This window comes from Corylus avellana, chromosome ca7 (assembly GCF_901000735.1).
Source record: "Corylus avellana chromosome ca7, CavTom2PMs-1.0".
Lineage (NCBI taxonomy): Eukaryota > Viridiplantae > Streptophyta > Magnoliopsida > Fagales > Betulaceae > Corylus > Corylus avellana.
In genome coordinates, this window is record NC_081547.1 from 16760155 (window position 1) to 16785447 (window position 25293).

General features: G+C 36.5%; 1 protein-coding gene across 1 annotated transcript; it reads left to right on the plus strand.

Moving 5' to 3' along the window:
- The first annotated feature begins 128 nt into the window (after positions 1–128).
- LOC132187936 (uncharacterized) lies at positions 129–4468 on the plus strand. The gene is made up of 7 exons (XM_059602357.1): positions 129–136; positions 714–830; positions 922–1073; positions 1745–1991; positions 2106–2804; positions 3102–3957; positions 4376–4468. The coding sequence occupies exons 1-7, from the start codon at positions 129–131 to the stop codon at positions 4466–4468; spliced, it is 2172 nt and encodes a 723-aa protein (XP_059458340.1).
- The last annotated feature ends 20825 nt before the right edge of the window (positions 4469–25293 follow it).

Here is a 25293-nt window from a genome sequence, read left to right on the forward strand (position 1 = left end):
CCGATCAAGACATTCAAAGACTAGAAGTGCAAATGGGGCAATTGGCAAAGAAGCTGAGTGAAGAAAGCAGGGAGAATTTCCCAATCTAGGAGGTCATCAGTAGCTGGAAGCAATCACAGTTCTCAAAAATGGCAAGGTCATTAGAACTGAAGAGCCACCTCAAGAAACTCCAGAAGGACCATCAACTTCCAAGGTAAACAAAATGGAGAAGGTAAATGCACCACCCTTTCCTCAAAGGCTAGCCAAACCAAAGAAGGAAGAGCAACTCAAAGATATCTTTGAAACTTTAAGGAAAGTAGAAATCAACATTCCTTTATTAGATGCAATTAAACAAATTCCTTCATATGCCAAATTTTTAAAGGACTGTTGCACTAACAAAAGGAAGTTTAAGGAGTATGAGACAGTGGCCTTAACAGAAGAGGTAAGTGCAGTCTTGTTAAGGAAATTATCACCAAAGCTAATAGATTCAGGTAGCTTTACCATTCCCTGCAGGATAGGAGACCATTCCTTTGAAAAGGCGCTACTGGATCTAGGAGCAGGGGTGAATTTGCTGTCTTACACTATATATGAAAAGCTAGGATTGGGGGAGCTCCAACCAACCTCTATCACCTTGCAATTGGCAAACAGAAGCATCAAACGACCAAGAGGTATACTGGAGGATGTGTTGGTAAAGGTAGGAACATTTATTTTACCTGCTAATTTTATTGTATTAGATGTGGAAGAATTCCCTATGCCATCACCATTACCTATTATCTTAGGAAGACCCTTTATGAGAACTGCCGATACTACAATAGGGGTGAAAAAGGGTATGGTGAGTATGAAGGTAAATGGTGAGACAATCGAATTCAAAATATTCGATGCATTGAAAGGACCTCAAGAAGATTTGGAATGTTTTGATGTTTGTGTAATCCAAAATGTTAGTGAGACAGTTTTGCAGGACCATCATAAAGATCCATTGGAAGCTACCCTTTCCCAGAGTCTCACAAGGCAGGATATTGAGTCAGAACTGGAAGAGATCACCAATGATGTTATGGAAACAGTGCATCACCTTGAGGCCTCTCCTAAATACTCAGGCAAGTATACTCATCCCTTTGAAATTCTTGAGCCCACTAACACCTCTCTTGTTCCCTCTATTGTACAGGCACCTAGGCTGGATTTGAAGCAATTACCAGAGCACTTAAAATATGCATACTGAGGAGAAAACCGGACACTACCAGTCATCATTACTGTTGAGAGAACATAAAACAGCCTTGGGATGGACCATTGCTGACATCAAAGGAATAAGTCCAGCTAAGTGCATGCACCAAATCTTCCTTGAAGACGAAGCAAAGCCAACTAGGGGATGCACAAAGAAGACTCAACCCACACATGAAGAAGGTAGTCAAGGCAGAGGTATTAAAACTACTAGATGTGGGCATCATCTATCCCATCTCAGACAGCAAATGGATCAGCCCAGTTCAAGTAGTGCCAAAAAAAAGTGGGATCACAGTGGTGAAAAAGGACGATGATGAACGGATACCAACAAGAGTAACCACTGGGTGGAGGGTATGCATCGATTATAGAAGACTGAACAAGGTAACAAGAAAAGACCAGTTTCCATTATCATTCATCGACCAAATGCTAGAGAGATTAGCTGGCCATAGCCACTACTGTTTTTTGGATGGATATAGTGGTTATAATCAGATTGCAATAGCACTAGAGGATCAGGAGAAGACCACCTTCACATGTCCTTTTGGCACATTCGCCTACAGAAGGATGCTATTTGGTTTATGTAATGCCCCTGCTACATTCCATAGATGCATGATGAGTATCTTTTCAGATATGGTAGAGAAAACCATTGAGGTCTTTATGGATGACTTGAGTGTTTTTGGGTGTAGTTTTGATGAATGTCTACACCATTTGAAAAACGTTCTAAAGCGGTGTGAAGAATGCAACCTAGTGCTCAATTGGAAAAAATGCCACTTCATGGTTCAACAAGGCATTGTATTGGGTCATACTATTTCAAGCAAGGGCATAGAAGTGGATAAGGCCAAGATAGAAATCATCTCCAAACTTCCCCCACCTCTGACAGTCAAGGGGGTAAGGAGTTTTCTTGGACATGCCGAATTCTATAGAAGGTTTATCAAGGATTTCTCCAAGATCTCTAGACCCCTCTGTGCATTGCTTGGGAAGGAAGCCAAGTTTGACTGGACCAAAGAATGCATGACGGCCTTCAACACACTAAAAATGCTGCTCACTTCTGCACCAATTATGCGAGCACCTGATTGGAGCTTACCCTTTGAGCTCATGTGTAATGCCAGTGACTTTGCCGTGGGAGCCGTTTTGGGTCAAAGGATCAATAAGGTACCTCATGCCATTTATTATGCCTCTAGAAAATTAAATGATGCACAACTTAATTATTCTACTACTGAGAAAGAATTATTAACTGTTATATTTGCTTTGGAGAAGTTCAGGTCATACCTAATTGGTTCTAAGATTATTGTATTCACTGATCATGCTGCGTTGAGATATTTGTTTACCAAGAAAGACGCCAAACCAAGACTGATCAGGTGGGTATTACTACTACAAGAATTTGACCTTGAGATTAGAGATAAGAAGGGCAGTGAAAATGTGGTGGCAGATCACTTATCCAGATTACTCCATGAGGAGGAAGGAGATGAGCTCCCACTAAATGAAAATTTCCCAGATGAGCAGTTGTTCGTAGTTGATATCCAACTCCCATGGTATGCAGATATAGTGAATTACATCACTGCCAAGGTCTTTCCCCCAGATATGTCTAGCCAAGAAAGGAAGAGATTGATATCGACATCCCGACAACACCATTGGGACGACCCCTATTTATTCAAATTCTGCCCTGATCAAATCATTAGAAGATGTGTCCCAGAAGATGAGCACTTGAGTATTTTGCAGCACTGTCACCAGTTTGCTTGTGGTGGACACTTTGAGGCAAAAAGAACAGCGATTAAGGTATTACAATCTGGTTTTTATTTGCCCAATATGTTTAAAGACGCTTTCTTGTTTTGCAGCTCTTGTGATAAATGTCAACGGACAGGTAACATCTCTTCTAGAAATCAAATGCCATTACAAAATATTCAGGTTGTAGAGCTCTTCGATGTGTGGGGTATTGACTTCATGGGACCATTCCCTCATTCATTTGGCTATTCATATATTCTTGTGGGAGTGGATTATGTGTCTAAATGGGTCGAGGTTGTCCCCTCAAGGACTAATGATCACAAAGTGGTTGTGAAGTTTTTGCAGGAAAACATTTTTGCTAGATTTGGAACACCCAGGGCAATCATTAATGACGGGGGAAGTCACTTTAACAACTATGCTTTTACTTCTGTGATGAAGAAATATGGCATCACTCATAAGGTTGGCACTCCATATCATCCTCAAACCAGTGGCCAAGTAGAGATCAGCAACAGAGAAATCAAAGGCATCCTTGAAAGGACAGTCAACCCCAATAGGAAGGATTGGTCACTACGCTTGAATGATGCACTATGGGCTTACAGGACTGCTTACAAGACACCTATCGGTATGTCTCCATATCGATTGGTCTTTGGGAAAGCATGCCATCTACCAGTGGAATTGGAACACAAAGCATATTGGGCCATCAAGAAGTTTAACTTCGATATGAAGCAAGCTAGCGACACAAGGAAGCTCCAACTAAATGAATTTGAGGAATTAAGGCGTGATGCATATGAGAATGCCAAACTCTACAAGGACAGAACCAAAGCATACCATGACAAACAACTGATCAGGAAGGAGTTTCAAGTAGGACAGAAGGTTTTGATCTATAATTCAAGATTGAAACTCTTCCCTGGAAAGCTTAAATCAAGATGGTCTGGGCCCTACATTGTTACCCCAGTATTCCCTCATGGAGCCTTGGAAATTCACGACCCTCAAACCGACCAATCATTCAAGGTCAATGGACACAGAGTCAAGCCATATCTTGAAGTAAATTTAGTACCAAGAGATGAAGATTTGGCACTCCACTCCATCCAAAATGGAGCATCCACTTCTAGACCACATTGAGAGAGGACCACAGTCTGGCTGAAGACGTAAAACTTAACGCTCATGGGAGGCACCCTATAGCATATCCTTTTATTTTTTGTTGTTGTTTAAGTTATATTTTGTTGTGTTTTCATTTGTGTTTAGTATTTTAGGTGTTTTTGGTATTTTGTCATTTCTTTTCCATTCTGTTACTGCGATCGATCGCACCACACATGCGATCGAGCGCAGGTCTCCATCTGTGAGGCTGCCGCACTCTGATAGTGCGATCGAGCGCACCTGGCAGCATCTCCTAGTTATTTTTGTTTTCATTCATTTTAGTGTTGATGCTTTTCACTTGTTTGTGTGTTTGATTATTTTGCAGGGGCAAGTGTGCTTCAATTCAAGTTTGGGGTGTGCTACGAGCCATGCTTTCCACGACTATGTCCACCATCTCCTGGGTACATTCTTTCCTTAATCTAGACACATTGGGGACAATGTGTCATTTAAGTTTGGGGGTATGGGCACACATGTTCACACACTTTGTCCCAATTTCATGTTGTTTGTGTGTTGTATAAAAAAAAAATATATATATATATATATCTTTATGCATGTTCTTGTTGCTCAAAAATTTTAGGTTGATCTAGGAAGAATTGAGGCTTGAATTCATCAGTGAGCTTAAAGTTTTGAACACATGATCTGATGAGTGAATCTATTAGTTTGGTTACTTGCTTAAGCCAGTTGAAAAATCACATGTTTGATCTGATCACACAAGCACATTAGCACGTAATTTGTGAGGAATGACATAAGGTCTAATGTGTGTGTTTTTGCATCTTGGATGAAATTGGATGAACTATTAGATGACGCTTGGCATATATATTGAAAAAAAAAAAAGAAAAAAAGAAAAGAAAAAAAGAAGTGAAATAAATGATCATTGATGGCTTTTCACTGAGTAACTGGACCTCTTGTTTCAAAGCACTGAGTGTTCACGTCAAAAGGTGAAAAATTTGGATTTGATCATTGTCATGGTTAGTTGGTTTTGTAGCCTTTTTGACTCGAGTTAGTAGGTCCTTAGGGGTGTCTCTACACCTAATGCCCTAAAACCACCTGGGTTGGGAGTCATTGACTTAACACTCGCTACAAAGGTCAATTAGAAAGCTTAAGAGAACCAACATTGCACAACCTGACCAAAAAAAAAAGAAAAAGAAGAAGAAGAAATATGCCTTGTGTCATTCTAATAGGAATTTCAGTGAATTTTGAGATTTCGAAACATTTACATATTGGAAAGATTTGGAAGCCTAATAATTTTGTGCTAATTCACTTTACACTGTTTTCAAACTTGTGATATTTTAGCATGTCCTTTGTAAGTAATTGCACTTTGTGATTCCAATTCATTATGAAGATGGAGTTCATCTTTTTAAGCTTGCTAATGAATAAAAATCAAGATCTTGAAGTGATGCTTTAATTTTTGGGATGACATGAACTGTCCATGATGTTTGTGGGTAACATTTATGGAAAACCCTCACGAGACTTCACTCGTCCACTAGGGAATTCCTAGTGGTTTAAAAGGCTTGTTGCATACGCTAAATGCAATCGTACATCCCACGAAAGATGGATTTATCTTTTGTTTTCTATTTTTCCATTGCTGTTTTTTGTTTTGTATTGCTAAGGGACTAGCAATATGTAAGTTTGGGGGTGTGATAAGCGCTAAAATATTCATATTTTCAGCCCTTATCTTACATGTTTTAATCCTTTGGTTTTGGTTAATTAGGTCATTTTACTTCCTTTTTGTGTTTTTGATGTTTTTACAGGCTTTTGGAAGAAAGTGAAGTAAAACTGGGTGATTTAGGCTCAAAAAGAGAATATGGGAAAGTTGGATCTCCCTGGTACTGCGATCAATCGCAAGGTACCTGCGATCGAGCGCAGTACTAGAGGAGATGCTGCACGAGCCAGGCCAGGAGCGATCGAGCACAGGCAAAAGAAGGATCGATCGCAGATCTGCGATCGAGCGCACACGGGCTGCGATCGAGCGTACCCGTGCGCAGGAGGCATTCCAAGTGGCGGCTACAATGTCCCTATTTCCATATTAGGGTTTTTTAAACTCCAAATTGTAATAGGACTGAAAACCTGCGAAAACCCTAGGGTTTACTACTTTTCCAAGGACTTCTAAAGCCTATAAATAGACTCCTAAGCCTTTAGAATAGGTAGGCTTGGAGAAGGGAGAAGAATAGGAGCTCTCAAGTCAAGTCTCGGGTTCATTCTTTCTTTTCTTTTCTTTTATTTTATGAAGATGTTTAACATCGACTCTATGTGTAGCTAATTTATTTAGTATGGCTAGATTGAAGCCCTAGTTATGTTAAATTAATATTTCAATATTGGCGCCTTGTGATGATCATGTTGTGCTATTTAACTTGATTAATACCTGCTTGCATGAATTCCTCATATGTGTATGCCTGATCAACATGTGCATGTGGTATGGACTTGTTAGTTAGATCAATTTGGATGACCGAGGGGTTTAACTTAAGTAACAAAAGAATCCACACCGGGATTCTTGGGTTAATCAACATAGGGAACTAGGAGTATGTATCCATGCCCTAGGCCTTGTGTGTTTGTCGATTTCCATAGAACATATGCTTTTCTAAAGAACAACTTAGTATAGACATGCTAAATCCTTTAGGAAAGAAAAGAATTAGAGCATGGACCAAGTGGCTAATTCGTTGCTTAGGGAAATCAATAGCTTAAGGCGTTAGAGTTTAACCCTTAGGTTGGCAAACATTAAATATGCATAACTTGATCAAAGCATTTGGCATATTGAAATACTAGTTTAATATAATTAGTGGTGGATATCAAAGCCCTGCCTTTACCCTTTATTGTCATCTCATCAATAATCAATCTTAGTTTACTTTTGTTTAAGGAATTTATTTTTAAATATAAATTCAGCAGTCCTCGTTGGAATGATCATGTACTTGCACCGTATACTACTCTGTTGACCATGTGCACTTGCAGGTAAAATGTACAATTATTTACTTATTAATTTAGGTATATTTTTGTACAACAATAATATGCGCCATGATCTAGGAATTGGAATGAATAATGAATTCTGGGAAGACACAATTGTTAGGGGGGGTACTTAAGCAAGATAAAGTCCAAATGGGAATAGTCCTAATGCGAATAGGGCTCTCATCTAACTCTAAACCTAGAGGATCTCTAAACTTCATGCTCAATCTATTAATATCAATTTCAAATTTAGAGGCAAAATGAATTTGAATATTAATACCAAATTTCACAGTTGAAATACTAATCTCGTCAATAGAGAATGGATAAAGTAAAGCAATGAAAGGCATTCCAAGAATTACTCTTTCAGTCAAATTTTTAACAAGAACAGCAAAGATATGAAAACGAACATTATTCTGGCAAACATGAACGTTATTTAATGCATGTTTGATATGCAACTTGTTTCCACTAGCAGAATTCAATTTCTCAGTGGATCTTTCAAAATATTTGTTAGGAATAAATCCTTCTTGAATTCAATTTAAATCAGAACCAGAATCAATCAAAGTAATAATATCAAAAGCATAATCATGAGAAATAGTAATATGAATTTTTGAATACCATTTGGGAGGAACAATTCTATTAATCATACTGACAACCTTAGCTTCATCAGAAAGGGGCTTATAGCTGGACTCAGCTTCATCATCATGTTCAGCTTTGTTATCATTTTCAGAAACATTTTCTGGAAAACATTCTTTAAGATTTAAAAGCAAAAAATATTGTTGTAAATCTTTGTTTTTAGTGTAAACATTATGCAAGCCATTTTGCAAGTTAACAATATCTTTCTTGATGTTACCAATCTCATGCTGCAAGTTTGGGATAGTAACTACTTTGGATTTTTGTTTTGAAAATCGTTTCAAAGTATCCTCAAGAGAGATTTTAGTGTTAACAGGTTTTTCAAAATCTTTTACCATGAGTTTTTTAAGTTTTTAAGATATTCTTCTTTTAATTCGGGGTTTTCAATTTTTGAAATCAAAGTAAGAAGTAAATCTTCTTGTTCTTCTGATTTGGTCAGAACCGAACAAGTTTTTGCATTGCAGCAAGATTCAGCACAACCAAATTTAAAACAATTTCCAGAAATCTCAGAAGCAGAGTGATAATCAGAATCAGAGGAGGATAGAAAATCATTATCAGAAGAATAATTAGAAAAATCATTGTTTTGAAATATTCTAAAATATTTGTCTTTACTGTTTTCATCAATGTCTAAAGCATTAATCTCTTGTTTAATCTTTTTGGGAGGTTTTGGGCACTTATTAGCATAGTGTCTCGTTTCTCCGCAATTGAAACATTTATCTTTTGAAAAATATTTTTCAAATTTGGAATCTTTATTCTTTTTAGGATTTTTAGAAAAATTCTTATTAGGTCTGTTAAATTTTCTTTTCTTATGACTATTGTAGTATGGAGGGGGTGATTTCATGAAAATCTTGCCAGATTTCTTCCTATGCTTACGAGAAGGAGCAATAGGAGGCAATCCGAACTGTTCACAGAAATTTCCCATTTCATACTTAGCTTTCTTGGCATTCTTTAATTGTTGTCTGATCATCTTCTGATCAATACACATTTTAATACCAAGTTTCTTGACAGTAGAGAATAAATCTCCATAAGTCAAGTTTTCATAATCAATAAGACCAGTATCAGAATTAATCAATTCATCTTTAACTTTGTGAGCAAATAATGAAGGCAATCCATCAATAAACTTTTCTTTCCAATAAGGTTTTTGACTGTCAGGTCTCACCATAACTCGAGAAAGAAAAACATCTTGATACCATCTATAGTCAAACATAGTAGGGCATCGAAGATTGTTCAAATAATCAGAAATACAAGAAGTAATATTAGAAGGAGTACCAACAAAATGTTTGATAATTGTATAGATTAAAGTATTGACGCCATCAGGTTCACCCATACCAATGTGTTCATTAAAAATGGGTAAGCCTTCTTCATTACACTTTACTGCTGTCCTGATCTGGTTTCTTCTTAGTTCAGTGAGATAATTATCCCACCAATTTCTAAGAGTACCAGAAAAACTAGTAGCAAGTAAATCCACAACATCAGCTTGGCTTTTATTGTGATTAGTAAGATATGCATTAGCAACCATAGACATATGATTCATCTTATTAAGCAGTTCTTGCTCAGACAAACCATCAATATTCCATTCGCACAATTTACCAGCGGAAACAGAAAATTGAGATTGGAGAAATCTTTCTTCAAATTGTAAATCAGGAGGAGTAGCTTTTGGGTGAAAATTCTTTGTAGGATTGAAAGATCTGGACCTGTCAAAGATCCTTTGGAGTTTCGGCTCCAAGTCAATCTTGCCAAAGTCTTGTTCAAGAATTTAATATCAGAATCAGTAGAATCAAGAGAAATTTCAGAATCAGAAGAAGAAGTTTTTTAGAGATCGCAAAATTCTGTCCAGAAGTACTAGCATGGGTAGTTTTTAAGTCAGTCAGTGCAGAAAGTAATTGGTTCACTTTCTCAAGGTTCATTTGAGAAGTAGTTTTCAAACCAGAAGATTTCTTTAAATCAGGAAGAGAAATCAGAGGTTTTTCAATCTTAGAAGGAGTGGAAGAAATTTTTAAATCATGAGAGAGATTCATTACCAAATTTCGTTGCTGACTTAATAAATTTTGATGGAGTGAAACGTTAGTGCTAATAAAATTGTGATAGTTGTCTGATTTAAGTCAATTTCACACTAACGGGTTCTGTTAAATTGGTAGATGAAATTTGACCATAGGGATTAAATTATTTTTTTGGCATAGCTTATTGACCATTGAGTTTATTTTGATACCACATGAAGCTAGCTAATTGTTAATCAGTAAACCACAATGATTAATTTTGTATTTTTCCTTGAAAAATAAAGTAAACTATTTTTTAAACAAACAAAAAAATCAGATAAATAAAAAATTAGTCATTGTAGACTTGTAGTTGGCATAAATTACAAATTGTTCATGCGGTATAAAAAATAGGGATAAAAGCAAAATCAGTCCTTGTGGTTGGCCTAAATTACAGATCGCTCTATATCGTATGAAAGTGAACTCAGAGTTCCCTGGAATATGCCAAAAAAATAATTTAGTTAGTAGAGTCAAACTCTGTTAGATGTCATGTCAACGCCAATAAAATGGCAACATGTGTCACTCTTAATAAAAAATATATATATAGTAAACTAAAAAATTAATTTTCTGATTTTATAATTTTTTTTTTTAGATTTTAATGTTATTAATTTTTTATTTCAATTTTTAAGAGAATATGGGCATTATAGGAATATAATAAATAAAGTGGTCTTTTTGACATATTTTGGTAATTTGATGTATTGATTTAGCACACTTTAAACTTGATTGGACTATTTCAAAAAACATCGGTTAGTTTAAGAGACCTGTTTATATTTTTTCCGTATTTATTTCTTAGGGATGAAAACTAGGACTGTAAAGACTAAGAAACAAATAAACATAGGTTTTTTTTAAGAACATTTTCTTTTTGCATAATATGTTTTTTCTACAGAATAAGCAGGTTGCGGTAAAAGTACATAGATAGGACAATACATTGTTTCAGACATGTTTTTTTTCTTTGTCATTTTGAAGTTAAAGTACTTTTTAAATTTTGTTACCACACATCAATAATATCTTAAAAAAAACACTAAAAACATGTAGTTCTCAAACAAGTAACAGTTTTTTAGTGGTAGTATTTTTGACTAAAGCTCATGGACCAAAAAACTCTGTATTCAAAAGATCAATTTCGCAATGCAATTTCAAACATGCTTTAAAAAAATAAATGAACATAAAATTTTTAAAAAAGGCTGTGCTTTTGGAAAAGTCACCGTCAAACATGATATCTTATAACAATAATTATATATTATAACAATTGTAATAGTCAGGGGTTAACGCCAAAAATTGACGGAGGGAGTAGATGCATCAAATTAAGAATTTGAATTATAAAATTGAGAATTTTTAAACTTTAGATGATCTTCTCAAAACGTTTAAAAATTTAAGGGACTTTTGTGAAATTTTCCCTAATTATAATTGAATTATAACTGTTAGTTTTAGATTGGTTCATTCGGTATTTCCATTGTAATCAGTTGAAAATGAGTTGCAGCATGAAGAGTTCAAGCCGTGTCCGGACAACCAGAAGTCGTGTCAAGACACAGATTCCAGAGAGCTCATTTTGCAAGCCATGTCTGGACATCTAAAAGTCGTGTCCGAACACTGATTCAAGAGAGTCCATTCTACTTGGCATGTTCGGACACTAGGCTTGTCATGTCCGGACATTGAGGGTTTACGCATATGTAACCCTAGCCATGTCGGGACATGTACTCAAACCTGTCCGGATACAACCGCTTTATGTTAACCTAATTCTGTTTTGAATAGGTATGTGTTGTAGCCTATGTGTAGGGTGTGTTATGCACATTTGTTTTTACGTATTCCAAGAGTGAATATGGCTGTGCTAAGAGAGCTTTGGAGATTTAGAGTTTTAAGTTTCTCTCTTAGAGTTAGAGGTTGTGTCTTCATCCACATATCCAAAACAACCTAAGCTTATCGGAGTTCTGGTAAAGGAGATCACATAGAAGAAACATTCTAGAAGTTCTAGGAGAACTATTGCGGTAGCGGGCAAGTGGGTCGCTTGTCTAGTACACGGGATTGTTAGTTACAAGGTTTTGTAAGTGTTGACATTGTCTAATTTCTCGTTATTCTATTATGAGTGGTTTCTTGGGTTTAGCTGTCCTGAAAAAGTTTTATTTTTATAGGGTTCTCTAAAAAATTTCCTCTTTGTAACTAAATATATGTCTCTTTGATTTACAACTTTTATATATATTTGGTGAATTGTTACATGCTTAATATTTTTAACTTCCGCATGTTGTTAGTGAACATCTATTCAACCACTTTCTAAGTGTCGGTTTGAGCATATTAGATTCTTCAATAACAATTATAATAGCGAATGGTATATCTAGAGGACAAAAGCTAGAATCATAAAGGCTAAAGAAACATATAAAAATAGGTTTTAATAATAATAGACAACATATACGAATATGAAAAGAGAGCCCCTACTATTAGGTCATGGTGTAAACCAGCCATTTTACAGTGTCCAATCAACATGTGACATATCATCAATTCAAGAAAAAGGCAAAAAATTAAAGTGAGAACAAAACCACCAAATCAAAATGAGAACCGAACAAAAACACCCCATATTTGGTGAGACCCAGCCATCCAGACCCTCTCTCACCGGCCGTGACCCTATTCTAATGCCTCAAAACTCAATTATAATGCCTCAAAACTCGTTTTTTGATTCAAAACTAAAGCTTAGAGGTAGAAGTTTAACCTTTTAGAGATTTTATCACTCTAAATGCCGAAAAAGGTGACTCATGGCGCCGGAGAAGGCGACTCACGGTGCCAGAGAGGGTGAGGGTCATGCTAGACCCATTGGATCTGGACGACTGGGTCTGGCCAACATCTTTGAGTTTCAGCATTTTTTCTTTATCTTTGAGTCCAAATTTAGTGTAGTTTATTGTAGGTTATTTTTGTGCACCTTTTATGTTTTTGTTTATGTGTTACCTATTGATTGGATGCTGCAAAGAATGAGTTTTACGGCTTATCCGGTTGTAAGTTAAACTCATATGTGAAAATAAAAGTGCCAAAGTAAAAATGAATTTAGCATTAAAAAACTAAGAAAGATTCCTCCATCAAAAACTTACGACAGTTGGGCACGTTCAATCGAATCAATGCATCAACAAACTAAGAAAGATTCCTGCATCAGCGTTCAGCCATTGTCTCATCCTTGTGTTATTTAATTAAAATAATTCAGCTTTTCAAAGAAGACTTATACAATTAACAATGGAGGATTGGACGGTGGAAGGTGGGTGTGCAGCACTTGTCTTTCAATCTCGTGCTTCTCTCTATAAAATATTAAGATTATTTTTTTAGTGAAATGTTAGAAAATATTAAGATTAATTTGTCTTTTTTATTTTTATTTTATTTTATATTTTTTTAATTAGTTTTACAATTTTTTTTTTGGTTAGAACACGTGCCATATTTTTGTTAGAACACATGTCAGTTCATTAGTTTGATGGACAGAATGGTAACGAAAGTATTAAATTGGTATTTATCTATAAATTATGTATTATCTGTGATATGAATTAAAATCTAAATGGTAAAAAATAAAAAAGTGAAAACCTAAGTATTAAAAAAGTTATTAACTCTTATTTTTTTAGTGGAATGCTAGGTGTTTTTGGTATTCTTTTTGTTTTAAGAAAGATATTATTATTATTATTTTAAAAAAAGTAAAAAATAAACTGAGTGTCTTATGAAATAAAGGTAAACACGCAAGTGTAAGAGCTTAACGCCAATTTCAAAATAATAATATAACGCAATAAGACTAAAATTAAAAAAAAAAAATTTTAAAAATTAAAAAATTGAAAAAGAAAGAAAAAAGTGTAATACAATGCCGGCTGGTCAGCAACTGCAAATGGGCTGTGAGATAAGCGGAATCGATACAAATTGATAGTGGGAAAGATCCCCTCTTCAGTTTATTTCTTCCTGTTCTTCTTTCTTTCTGGATATGTATAAAAAAATAATAATAATAATAAATAAATAAATTATTTGTTCTTCACTTTGACCTCTCACGCGTCAAACTCTATTTCTTTGATGTTGTCGCCCTAAACGCAGCCGTTCCACCTGGAATTCATCGACACTTTTGTAATTTGTATCAACGCCAAAACATGTTTCCCCCCACATCATCATCTTCATTCTCCCAAGCAACAAGAAGATTTGTACAAGTTGGGCGTCCCCCTTGTGCAGCGCGATTAATGCTGAACCCATCATCATCCGATCCCACCCTTTTCAAGGTAGCAAGGGTTATGAGGAGAAAGAGCCAATCATCATCATCATCATCCAAGCATTCAGATTTGACGGAGGAGAATGTGGAGGCTCACAATAGAAGAACCCGCAACTACCACTCCAATCACACAGAATCGAGTCCCGAACGTAGAAGCCATGCAAGCAGTTCTGCCACCTCATCAACCTCATTCTCCACCTTCATCGCTAAAATGCGAGGAGGACTGGGTTCTTGCTTTAATAAGAGAGACAACATCATGACGACTATAGCAGAAGGTCGGTCTCCTTCGAAGGAGATGATGGAGAAAAGGAAGCAGATGAGAAACAATGCTTTCTTAGTTAAGGAGAAGCCATTGAGGGAGAGAATACCACCCGCACCCGCACCCGCAACCGGCCCCACACCCACAATCGCACCCGCAACCGCCGCCGCCACCACTGCCCCGCCACCACCGGACAAAGTGACGAATGAGAAAGATAGCAATGAAAAGGTGAAGGAGATGGAGTTTATGTGGGCAAACAAGTACCGGCCCAAGGCCTTAGACGACTTCATTTGCAACCAAGACAAAGCCATTGAACTACGGTCTTTGGTAAAATGTCACCTCCCCGCCTTAATTATAATATTTTTATATTATTTATTATACTTAGAAATAATTTATTAAAATAAAATTGAATCATCTAACTTGTGCGCTTGAGTTTTGGTGTACAGATAAGAGAGGGAGGGTGTGGTCATATTATATTTGAAGGGCCGCCAGGCGTCGGGAAGAGAACCATGATCTGGGCTATGCTTCGAGAGTTTTTTGGAGCTGATAGAGTGCAGGTATAATATTTATTTATTTATATATATAATCTATGATTACGATATATATGATCTATGCACATTTACGGATTGATAGGAGTTTTATAGATTATCTGTCAATATAAATTAATTAGTATAATTAATTATCTGTCATTTTTAGTTTAGTGACCTACAAGTATATTTGTAATTAATCCATAATAATTAGGTGGTCTCACTTAAATATGTTAACAGCATTAATTAATTAATAGTATGCAACTAGTGGGAATAATTAATTTTCCATGTAGGAAAAGGAACAATTATGTCCCTTGATTATAAATATAACAATATTTGCAAGAGATGTTACTCTTTTCATGGGACATGTATACAGCACAACCACTCTTCTTTCTACCTCTTTCCATTTGGATATATATGACAATTATTTTTCATGACTCCATTCTTTTATTTAGTAACTCTTTAATTTAGATATAACACTTACTTTATCTTAAAGAAAAAAGAAACAAGGTTTCCTCATTATCGATTCATTCTTTCAGAGTGAATCCTTTCGTAACTAGCATAACTTTGAATGTCTCAACCTTCTCATCTACCTATCTTCCTCTTCTAGATCCATTTACATCCTATGGATTCAATATCATTAGGCACCTCTACAAGTTCCCATAATTTGTTGGAATACATGGATTCCAACTTTAATTTTATACCTTGGCCCAAACGGTCTGCATCCATGTCATTATCCTCCTTGTAGGTTCGGAGATCAGGTTCGGTTAGGCTTCTGTAATGGCTTCATAAGCTTCTCCTAGAAACATGATTCTATTAGGTGCCCTGATAATCCTCCCATTATAACTCGGTATAATAGTCGTACTAGGTGTCTCATAAGTATAGTAACATGTGTTGTATCTAAGACAATCACCTCATCCCTAAGCATAATCAGAGATTGACCCATACTCGTATATGATATTCTCTCAAGAACTACCCTACTCTTTGACTTGAAGTTGTTCGAATAGTCATCGTCTAGAGCATGATCGATGTTTTTACTCACAAACACCTTGTTGTTTCCAGAACTATAGAACAACTCACCCATAATTCCCTTTGGATATCTTTGATTCAAACTTATTACACTTCTCTTTCAGCATGTCTTAGACAACCCCAAATGTGGAGGTATGATCTCATACTAGGCTCTTTCGCTTTAACCACAACTCGGTAGGTGTTTTGAAAGTTAAATTTTTTTAAAAAAAACAATAATCAATAAGTTCATCACAATATTTAAAGGGATATTCCCAAAAGGAAGTACGTGGAGTACCCTTACCATTTCTAAAAGGGTTTTGTTACTTCTCTTCGCCCACCATTTATTCGCCACCTCAATTCGATCGAATGCCTTTATGTATTATACCTAGTTGATTATCAGCCTCAGCCCAAAATTCTTTGATATTTTCAAAGCCTTCAAACTTTTGACACATTAGGTATAGAAAACAGTATCTAGAGTAATCATCCGAGAAAGTGATGAAATACGTATAATCTCCTTGTGCTTGAATACTCATAGGACCGCATACATCAATGTGTACTAATTCAAGAAAATCATTGGCCCTATACCCTTTTGCAAAACTTTGGTCATTTCACCTTCTAAGCAAGATTCGCAGATTGGGAACTCATCAAATTATAATGGGGCATTAACCAATCTTTAGATCCTATTTGGATTAATATGTCGAAGAGCGGTGCTAAAGGTAAGCCTTATTAGTGATTCTTTTTAATTGTAAATCATTATAGTTAGGTTACAATTTAGAGTTATTAGTAGTATATGAATCAAATGTAATAACATACATACCATGGAACACCCTGGTTCAATATTGGGAAGAAGAGTAGTAGCCCGTTAAGAGTGAGTAGTTTATAAAGATATTTATGGGTACTAAATTTCACATTGCTTGCTTACTAGATAAAATTATGCTTTATAACTGATTCTAGGGAAACTTCAAATGAAATAGTTATTTTTGGGTGATAATGCATATGTAGCTAGCGCTTTTTATTTGGTCATTACAAAATATATTAGAGTCACCTAATAATGTGATGGGGTACTGTCAGTACCACATGACTTCGCCCTGACCAGGATATCAGTGGTTTAAACGGGAAAAATTTGTAACACTCCGGTCCTATATTGGGAAAATAAGTGAGTGGTTTAAAAGATAAGTAAGTAATGTGCTAAATCCCACGTTACTTACTCAATTGGGACACGGCAATCTGCTCCAAGCGACTGAGCGAGGAGTGGTGGGCATGGTGGCTGTGGTTCATAATATCGAGGGGTAGGTTTTGGTTGTTCGAAGTTTGATTCAACTGGGCAGACTATCCCCTCTAGCAGCAGAGGCGTGGGTTGGAGGAAAAGCTCTACTCTTTGGAAAGGACTTGGGGCTGCGGAACATCATCTTGGAAGGGGACTCAAAGCTCGTTGTGGATGCCATTAATGGTGAAGGCGCTAGCTGGAATGGTTTTGGCCTCTCAATCGACGATATGCAAATTCTGTTAAAGTCTTTCTCCAGTTGGAAGGTTATAGCAGTTCGTAGATCGGCGAATTTTGCGGCTCATGGGGTTGCACGACTGGCTATTTGGGAGAATGTAACTAGGACTTGGCAGTTGGAGTATCCTGCTTGTATTCATATGATTATTCTAGGGGAGACTCCCTCCTCTGACAATGATTAAGCAATAAAAGTCCTTTTATTATTCAAAAAAAAATATAGTGAAATTGAGCCTTATAAAAATGATTATAATAAGGAAATTCCAAATTGACTACTTCTTTTGAGGTGTGGTCCATCATTTGATTGTGGTTTCCAATTATAAATTCACACACTTGTTAATGTTGAATCATCTCCCAGATAACAAATAAAGAATTATTGGATACCCTATCTATATCTATTTTAAAATGGACATGCAAGGCCTTGTTTTAGGCCAAGCTTTTTTTTTCTTTTTTTTTTTTGGTTTTGTGTTTGAACTGTCTCCACGTAAGCACCGGATAAGAGTGGAGGTTCGAACCTTGGCCATAGCTTTGGTTTGTAGTGTTTTATATTCTCTTTGCTGTAAATGAGGATGTACCTTAAAAATGAAAATGTCAGTGATGATCTATTTTCTTTGTATTTCACAGGCCAGGGAGGAACGCAAGGCATTTAACTTGAAGGTAACTTTTATTACAATTATTGCACCGAATATAATTGATTCATTTGACATTCATTGTTAACAATATTTGCCAGCTGAAATGGATTCAGAGTCAACATGAGAGGGAATTGAGACTCAAATATTAGACAAAATTGAAATGGATATACAAGATATTATTTCATGCATAAAGAAAGTGTGACATAATTAAATAATAAAAATATCAATATATAACATTGGGCCTGATAGGAGAATCGATTGAGTAATTAATTAATCCATCTTAAGTCATAAGCATCAAAGCCAATCGATCTAAGCAGGGCTCTTGCATGCCAACACTTTTACATCGTGTTTGGTACCTATAAACCCTTTTACTTAGTCTTTTGTTTGGTTATGGGAGATGCCCCACTACCTAACATATCGAGAATAATTTGCTTGAAAAAACCAGAAGGAAACTATCCTCCCTCTTCCCTCTTCCCTCTCCACTTTTCATTTTTCCTTTTCTATTTTCTTCTTGTATATGCCAACTTAGAGGCCAGATCTACTTCATTTCCACAACTTTCTCCACCTATTTAATTAATATCCATATCCTTCATCTCCATATATCTTCAACGCTTTGTTTGGAGCTCTCCACGGTGCGTGTGCATTTCACGCGCCAGGGTGTTGCACACGTTGCCGTCCTAATTATTAAAATAATGATTAAGTGATTAAATATATATTTTCTTATCAACTTAAACTTTTGGAATAACTAGTAATTTAACATGGTATCAGAGTCAAAGATCTTGAGATTAAACCTTGATTCTGTCAAATCACCCATCATTTTAATTAAATATTCCACATATTGAGTATCACCTGTTAAAAAGGAGTTTGAGCCCACACGTGAGAGGGAGTGTGAAAATAATGAGTAAGTGGTGATTTAATGATGCAGATCGCAGGTTCCCCTGGAAGTGCGATCGATCGCACATGTACATGTGATCAAGCGCAATTCCAGACATTTGCGCACCAAGTCCCTGGAACTGCGATCGATCGCACTTGTACCTGCGATCAATCGTACACGGAGCTGCTTATGTTATATTATGCGTTTTAAATTAGGTTAAGCCGTTTTTATTTCCTTGTTTTAGTAGGATTAGGGTTTTGGGAGTCAATATTTCGTTATTTTATTAGGTTTAAGGTTTTGGGGGTATTTATGTAATATTTTATTATGTTTAGGGTTTTGGGCTATAAATATATGCTTATAGCCTCCAGAGAAAACAGTTGTTGATTATTATTAATTTTGATTAATGAAAATACTCAGAGTTGAGTTTATTCCTCTTTTCCTATAAACTTTAGAGAGTATCTATTGTTTTTAGAAGAATTCTTAGATCATTGATAGAATCTAGGTCTGGAATTAGTTATCTGTTGCTTTATTGTTGTTTTTCGCTGCAGCCTACTAAGTCACGCTGCATCGGTTGGTATCAGAGCTCAGTTACTTTCCATGAATGGGGAGGAGCAACCGCTTTGCAGACATGAACGAGGTGTACGTGTGCACGGAGACAGCACGTAAGGAGCAACCGGCGATTCGTTTAAGGCACATGAGTGGTGGGCCGAACAATTGTCGTCCCCAACCAAGACCGCGATTCGCGGAGGCGGAAGGCAAATCTATCGCTGAACCTTGGCAACACACGGAGGATCGATTCAGGGCTATGAGGGATCAAGTTGAAGACCTCACTACCCAATTATCCAACTTGTGTGGTCAACATGAGAACGAATCTAGAAACCCGTTTGCGGAGCGCTGAACGCACGGACGTCAGCACCTTGCGCAAGCTCATGCCAATCAGCGGGAAAGTAGATTCGAACTCAAAATTCCGAAATTCGACGAGGATCTAGAACCCGACGAATTTCTGGATTGGGTGTTGGCTGTTGAAGAGGCTTTTGAATTCAACGGGGTGCCCGATGAACAACGAGTCTCTTTGGTGATACATACATTCCGGGGAAGAATTGGTGCGTGGTGGCAACAACTGAAGAAGACTAGGAAGCGGGAAGGCAAATTGAAGATCAATAGTTGGGAAAAACTATTGAAATATATGCGGGTCGCTTTCTTGCCCCATAGTTATACCGTGGGCCAGAATTCACAAAATTGGAGACAAGGGTCTATAGCTATGACAATGAAAGGAGAAAATTCCTACAACAAAAAGGTGTTTAGGGAAACATGGAGTGAGGCGAAGAGTCCACGAAGGGCCAATTGGGCCCTTACTTGCCAACCACAAATCCATAAACCAAATCTATATTCTATGGAGGAGGAAAAAGAATCTGTGGATGAAGAGTTTCAAGAGTCCGAATTCATTGATGAAGAGTTCAGACATGAAGATGTTGAAGATCCTTCTCAAGGATTCGTGGATTGGGATTTCCCACTAACCTATGATGAGGAGCCCGAAGAAGATGACTCATGGGAAGAGGAAAGACCAACAGAGGAGCATGAAGAAGATGACCCATTGGGAGATGAAGAACCCACCGATGATGTTGGCGATTATGAAGAGATTGATGAAGACCTTTCAGGTGAAGTGTCTAATTTTAATGGTGAGGATGTTGATTATGTTGATTTCCTTGGTGTTGAAGATATTTTAAATTCTCCTAATGAAGATTATGGTGAGTTTTATGCGGATGAGGAAAATTATATGTTCACAAGGGAAACAATGGTTGACCCATTCTTGAGTGTCTTCATGGCACGTGAAAGGGAGAAGGAACAAATTTGAAGTATTGCCAAGTGGTGTGTGGGGCTTTCATGACAACCATCAAGGTATTTCGATGATGAGAAGCATCATGTTTATTTTGGGATGTTGCCTTGTTTTGATCATGAGGAAGGGTGAGTGGAATGAGTTGACTGAACATCCGAAGGACCGTGGAAAGAACAGGCCGAATTCGAGGGCGAATTCTCTCCAACAAAAGGGGAGAATGATGCAGATCGCAGGTTCCGCTAGAAGTGCGATCGATCGCACATGTAACTGCGATCGAGTGCAATTCCAGACATTTGCGCACCAAGTCCCTAGAACTGCGATCGATCGCACTTGTACCTGCGATTGATCGCACACGGAGCTGCTTATGTTATATTCTACGTTTTAAATTAGGTTAAGCCGTCTTTATTTCCTTGTTTTAGTAGGATTAGGGTTTTGGGAGTCAATATTTCGTTATTTTATTAGGTTTAAGGTTTTGGGGGTATTTATCTAATATTTTATTATGTTTAGGGTTTTGGGCTATTAATATATGCTTATAGCCTCCAGAGAAAACAATTGTTGATTATTATTGATTTTGATTAATGAGAATACTTAGAGTTGAGTTTATTCCTCTTTTCCTATAAACTTTAGAGAGTATCTATTGTTTTTAGAAGAATTCTTAGATTATTGATAGAATCTAGGTCTGAAATTAGTTATACGCTGCTTTATTGTTGTTTTTCGCTGCAGCCTACTAAGTCACGCTGCATCATTTAACATGGTAGTAGAGCCTACCATAGGATGGATGAGGTCCACACTATTTACCCCGAGACAAGGACCAGGAAAAATACTAGCCTGCATGTGAGGGAGGGTGTTGAGGAGAATAATCTCACATTGTCTATAAGCAAGACCTTGTGTATGTTTATAAGAAATTGGCAACCTTCTCCTATTGAATCGGTTTTATGAGATAAGTTAGGCCCATGAATTTCTTTACCAACTACTCCATTTTTGGCCATGCTTCAGATCTATACCTTCTTCTCTATTTCTCTTATGGATCTCTATAGTTGGTACGGGCCTTTTGTTTATGGAGAATCCTAGGCCTTATTGTAGACCATGTTGTGATGTCCCCTATGCCTTCGTCGTCGGTTAGTGGGTTACCTCTTTCGCCAGACATTGCAATGGTGCTCCGCCCAAGCAACTTTAATCCACCCTATTCTATTGCGCTCTCCCCCGTTATGGCTTAATTTCAAGCTTGATTGCTGCAGCAATTGGTGTTTCTACACGCAGATGCTTCTATAGACTGCCGCATCAAACTGCCATTTGTGGTGACTTTTTTTTTTTTTTGGCTAGTGAGCCAATTAAGACTCAGACAAGCCGAGCCAAGTTTTTTTGGCCCACTTCTAATAATTTTAGGTTTGCACCATTGGTTTCGTTGGGTGCCCACTCATGTTTTGTATTAATTGTTTGATGAATCTTTCCCCTTTAAATTTTCGACAACAAAAACAAGCACAGACCTCATCATATCTGTAACATCCCCAGCCCGTTAGGGTTAGGTTTGTTAATGATTTTCTTACTCGCAAAGATCCATAAGGTTTATAAACTAAACAATACTAGTATAACAATGAATGCATGAAAGTCTAGAATATCATGTCTAAAAATAATAACTAAACTGAAATATTCTTATTTAACAGAAATATGTCTCACAAAGAGATAGAGATCCTTATTAAAATAAATCTATCAATTTCTGAAAGAAAACTGTGCCAACGCACTTATTAACTTGACTAATATGAAATTATAAGAAATCCTAAATACGTCCGCCCCCATTCCGGCCTCCTAGTGCAGCCTGGTCACCACCTGAAACAAGAAATAAAAACTAATGAGCCCAAAGGGAGCCCAGTAAGTGAAATCCACAACCATGAGCAGTTTTACTTCTTGTCCCGTTTTAAAAAAATGGAACTCATAACTACATATGTTCCCAGTATATTTTAAAAGAAAAACAGAAAGCAAATAAAATATATTTTCATCAATAAAATTTATGATAGTCTTTATCTCATACTAGGGCCCATGTATACTGTTACCCCTATATACTAGGGTTGCGCGGTCCTTGCGACCTGGGATGAGATACTGTGGCCGCAGCCCCGTCCCCTGGCCAGCCGATTAACTCTGGGTGCACTCAGCATGGCAAAAAAATAAAACTATGATGGAACCACCTTCTGGCAGAGCCTCCTTCAGCGGTTGCGCCTCCATCCTTAGCATCGGTACCGAGCTTTTCTCTTGTTTCTCTTGGGCCAAAAATACACTCCTCCCTACATGTGCCCTCATTTTATAACACTCTTTTCTCATTTCTTGTACTTCTCTTGGGCAACATGTAGGAGGGTTTATGATCATTGTCTCAAAATTCTCTTTATAAACATCACTATTTTCACAATATTTCTTTTTTCTCAAACTTGTCATGCATGTAGCAAAATTTCATAATATAAACAAAATAATCATTTGCAATTGAAAACAAAATTGCATAAATAGCATGACATGATAATTTTTATGGAAGGGATAATAAATTCACTTACCTCTTGACTGCAGTAAAATTTTTCTCTGACTGCTAACTAATCTCCTGAAGGAAATATAGACACATTACTACCCTCATACACGTCACAACAAAACATTCTACTACTATTATGAGTTGGCTTGCTAATCAATTGAGAATGAACTTACTTAGCTATTTAGGTATGTCTTCTCATAAAATTTCCAGAATTTATTTTATTTAGTATTACTCTTTTATATATATACTTTAAGTTCTTCCATACTATATATATATGTATATATATATATATATATATATATATATATATACATAGCATGCTGACGGACGTGTATATATATTAATGGGTAGTATATATATATATATAAAACACTACCATGCGTGTATATATATACCTGCGTCAGAACTATATATATGAACAACTTGAATCTATATATGTGTTGATATATTTTAAAGTACTATATATATATATACCTTGAATCATTATAAATATATTGAACAATCAGATGTACGTATATTTGAAATCCTTCAACTCATTATATATATTTACATATTTTGGAACAATCTAGATTTACGTATATATTAAAAATCATTATATATATATATTTCATACATAACCATAGCTGACAGTGAGAGTCTACGGCTAGAGTGGAAAAGAAGAAAATAATATTAATGGGAGAACTTGTTTAAACAACAATTAAGGGGGCTGGTTTTTAAAAACTGTGAGTTTGGCCATTGTCATAACTTTCTTTTCTCTAAGGACAAGTAGGTGTGAGATATGCAATGGAATCACGTATAGAGAAAAAAATCAATCCCTCTTCGCCACTACAAGTCAACACGGTAACCAAGGCTACAATGAACAATAACTTTCACTCCACTTGCTTTTGAATGAGTATATGTAATAATAAGAAGAAAAGTTGTGAGTCCAAGGTCATACCTGCAGGGCTGACACTCACGTTGAGGAGGAAATTGCACCTAGACTTGGTGTGTGTGGATTACTGAGAGAGAGAGAGAGACGTAGTACTAGGGTTTGTCTTATTTGTATAAATAAGTTTGGCAAGAGGAGAAAAGATAGGCGGCGCTTAGACTTTAGGGTTTTCATTCTTTTTTTTTTTTTTTTTTTTTCTGTTTTAGTTGCCTAGGGCTTCCCATATATATATATATATATATATATATATATATATATATATTATTACTATTATGTATATTTTACTCTTTTATTTTATTTACTTATTATTGTTATCATTATTATTATTAATAATATTAATATTATTATTATTATTATTATTATTATTATATATTTTTAATTTGTCCATTCTCATTGTTAACCTAAGCCAACCCTTATTTTTTTTTTTAAAAAAAAAAAAAATCTACAAGTCAACTAAAAATACTCTAAAGGGACTTAGGATTGTCACAAAAGTAAATCAAAGGTCACTAATGAAAACAAAACATAAAGAATAATTGAGACATATGTGAAGTAAAGAAAGTAAGATGAAGAAGACAAGAGGGAAAATGTTACCGCATTCAGTGGCTTCAGTACCACTGTTGTGAGTAGATGCGCTTGAGGTTCGTGCCTGCTTAAACCCATCTACTTGTGAGTGTAATGCTCTTAATGTGAAGAGCTACACTTGAGCTCAGAATTTGGCTCAAGTGCTCTTGTAGGAGCAGGACCTCTCAGAGCTGTGGCTGCCTTCAATTGCTGGTGACTCCTTGGGTTAGGTATTGTTTGAGCTGGGAATTCTCCCTGCTTCCTCTCACTCAGCTCCTTTGCCATCTGACCCATTTGCACTTCCAGTTTTTGTATGGCTTGCTCAGTCTTTGTATTGACTTGTTTTTGATCAACCATGAATTGCTGTTGTGAAGACACCAGGTTGTGTATCATATTTTTCAGCTAGTTCATCTTTGGTTCTTGAGTTGGTTGGCTTGCTTGTTGGGGCCCTTTCTGCTATCCTTGATTATTGCTCCAGGAGAAATTTGGATGGTTGCGCCATCCTGGATTGTAAGTATTGGAGTATGGGTTGTTCTTGTGGGGATAATTGTTTTGTCCCACAAAATTCACCTCTTCTTGTGCTGCAAAAGGACACGTCTCAGTGGTGTGATTTAAATGGGAACAAACAGCACATACCTGGATTGGTGTGTCCTATTGCAGAGGTGAGATTTTCTGAATAGTCATGGCCTTGACAAGCACATCCAATTTCTTTTCTACCACAGCCAACTGATTGGTTGATCCCCCACTGAGGTTTACTTCATACATGTCCTTGCTCTTAATTCCTCTTCTTCCCCTTG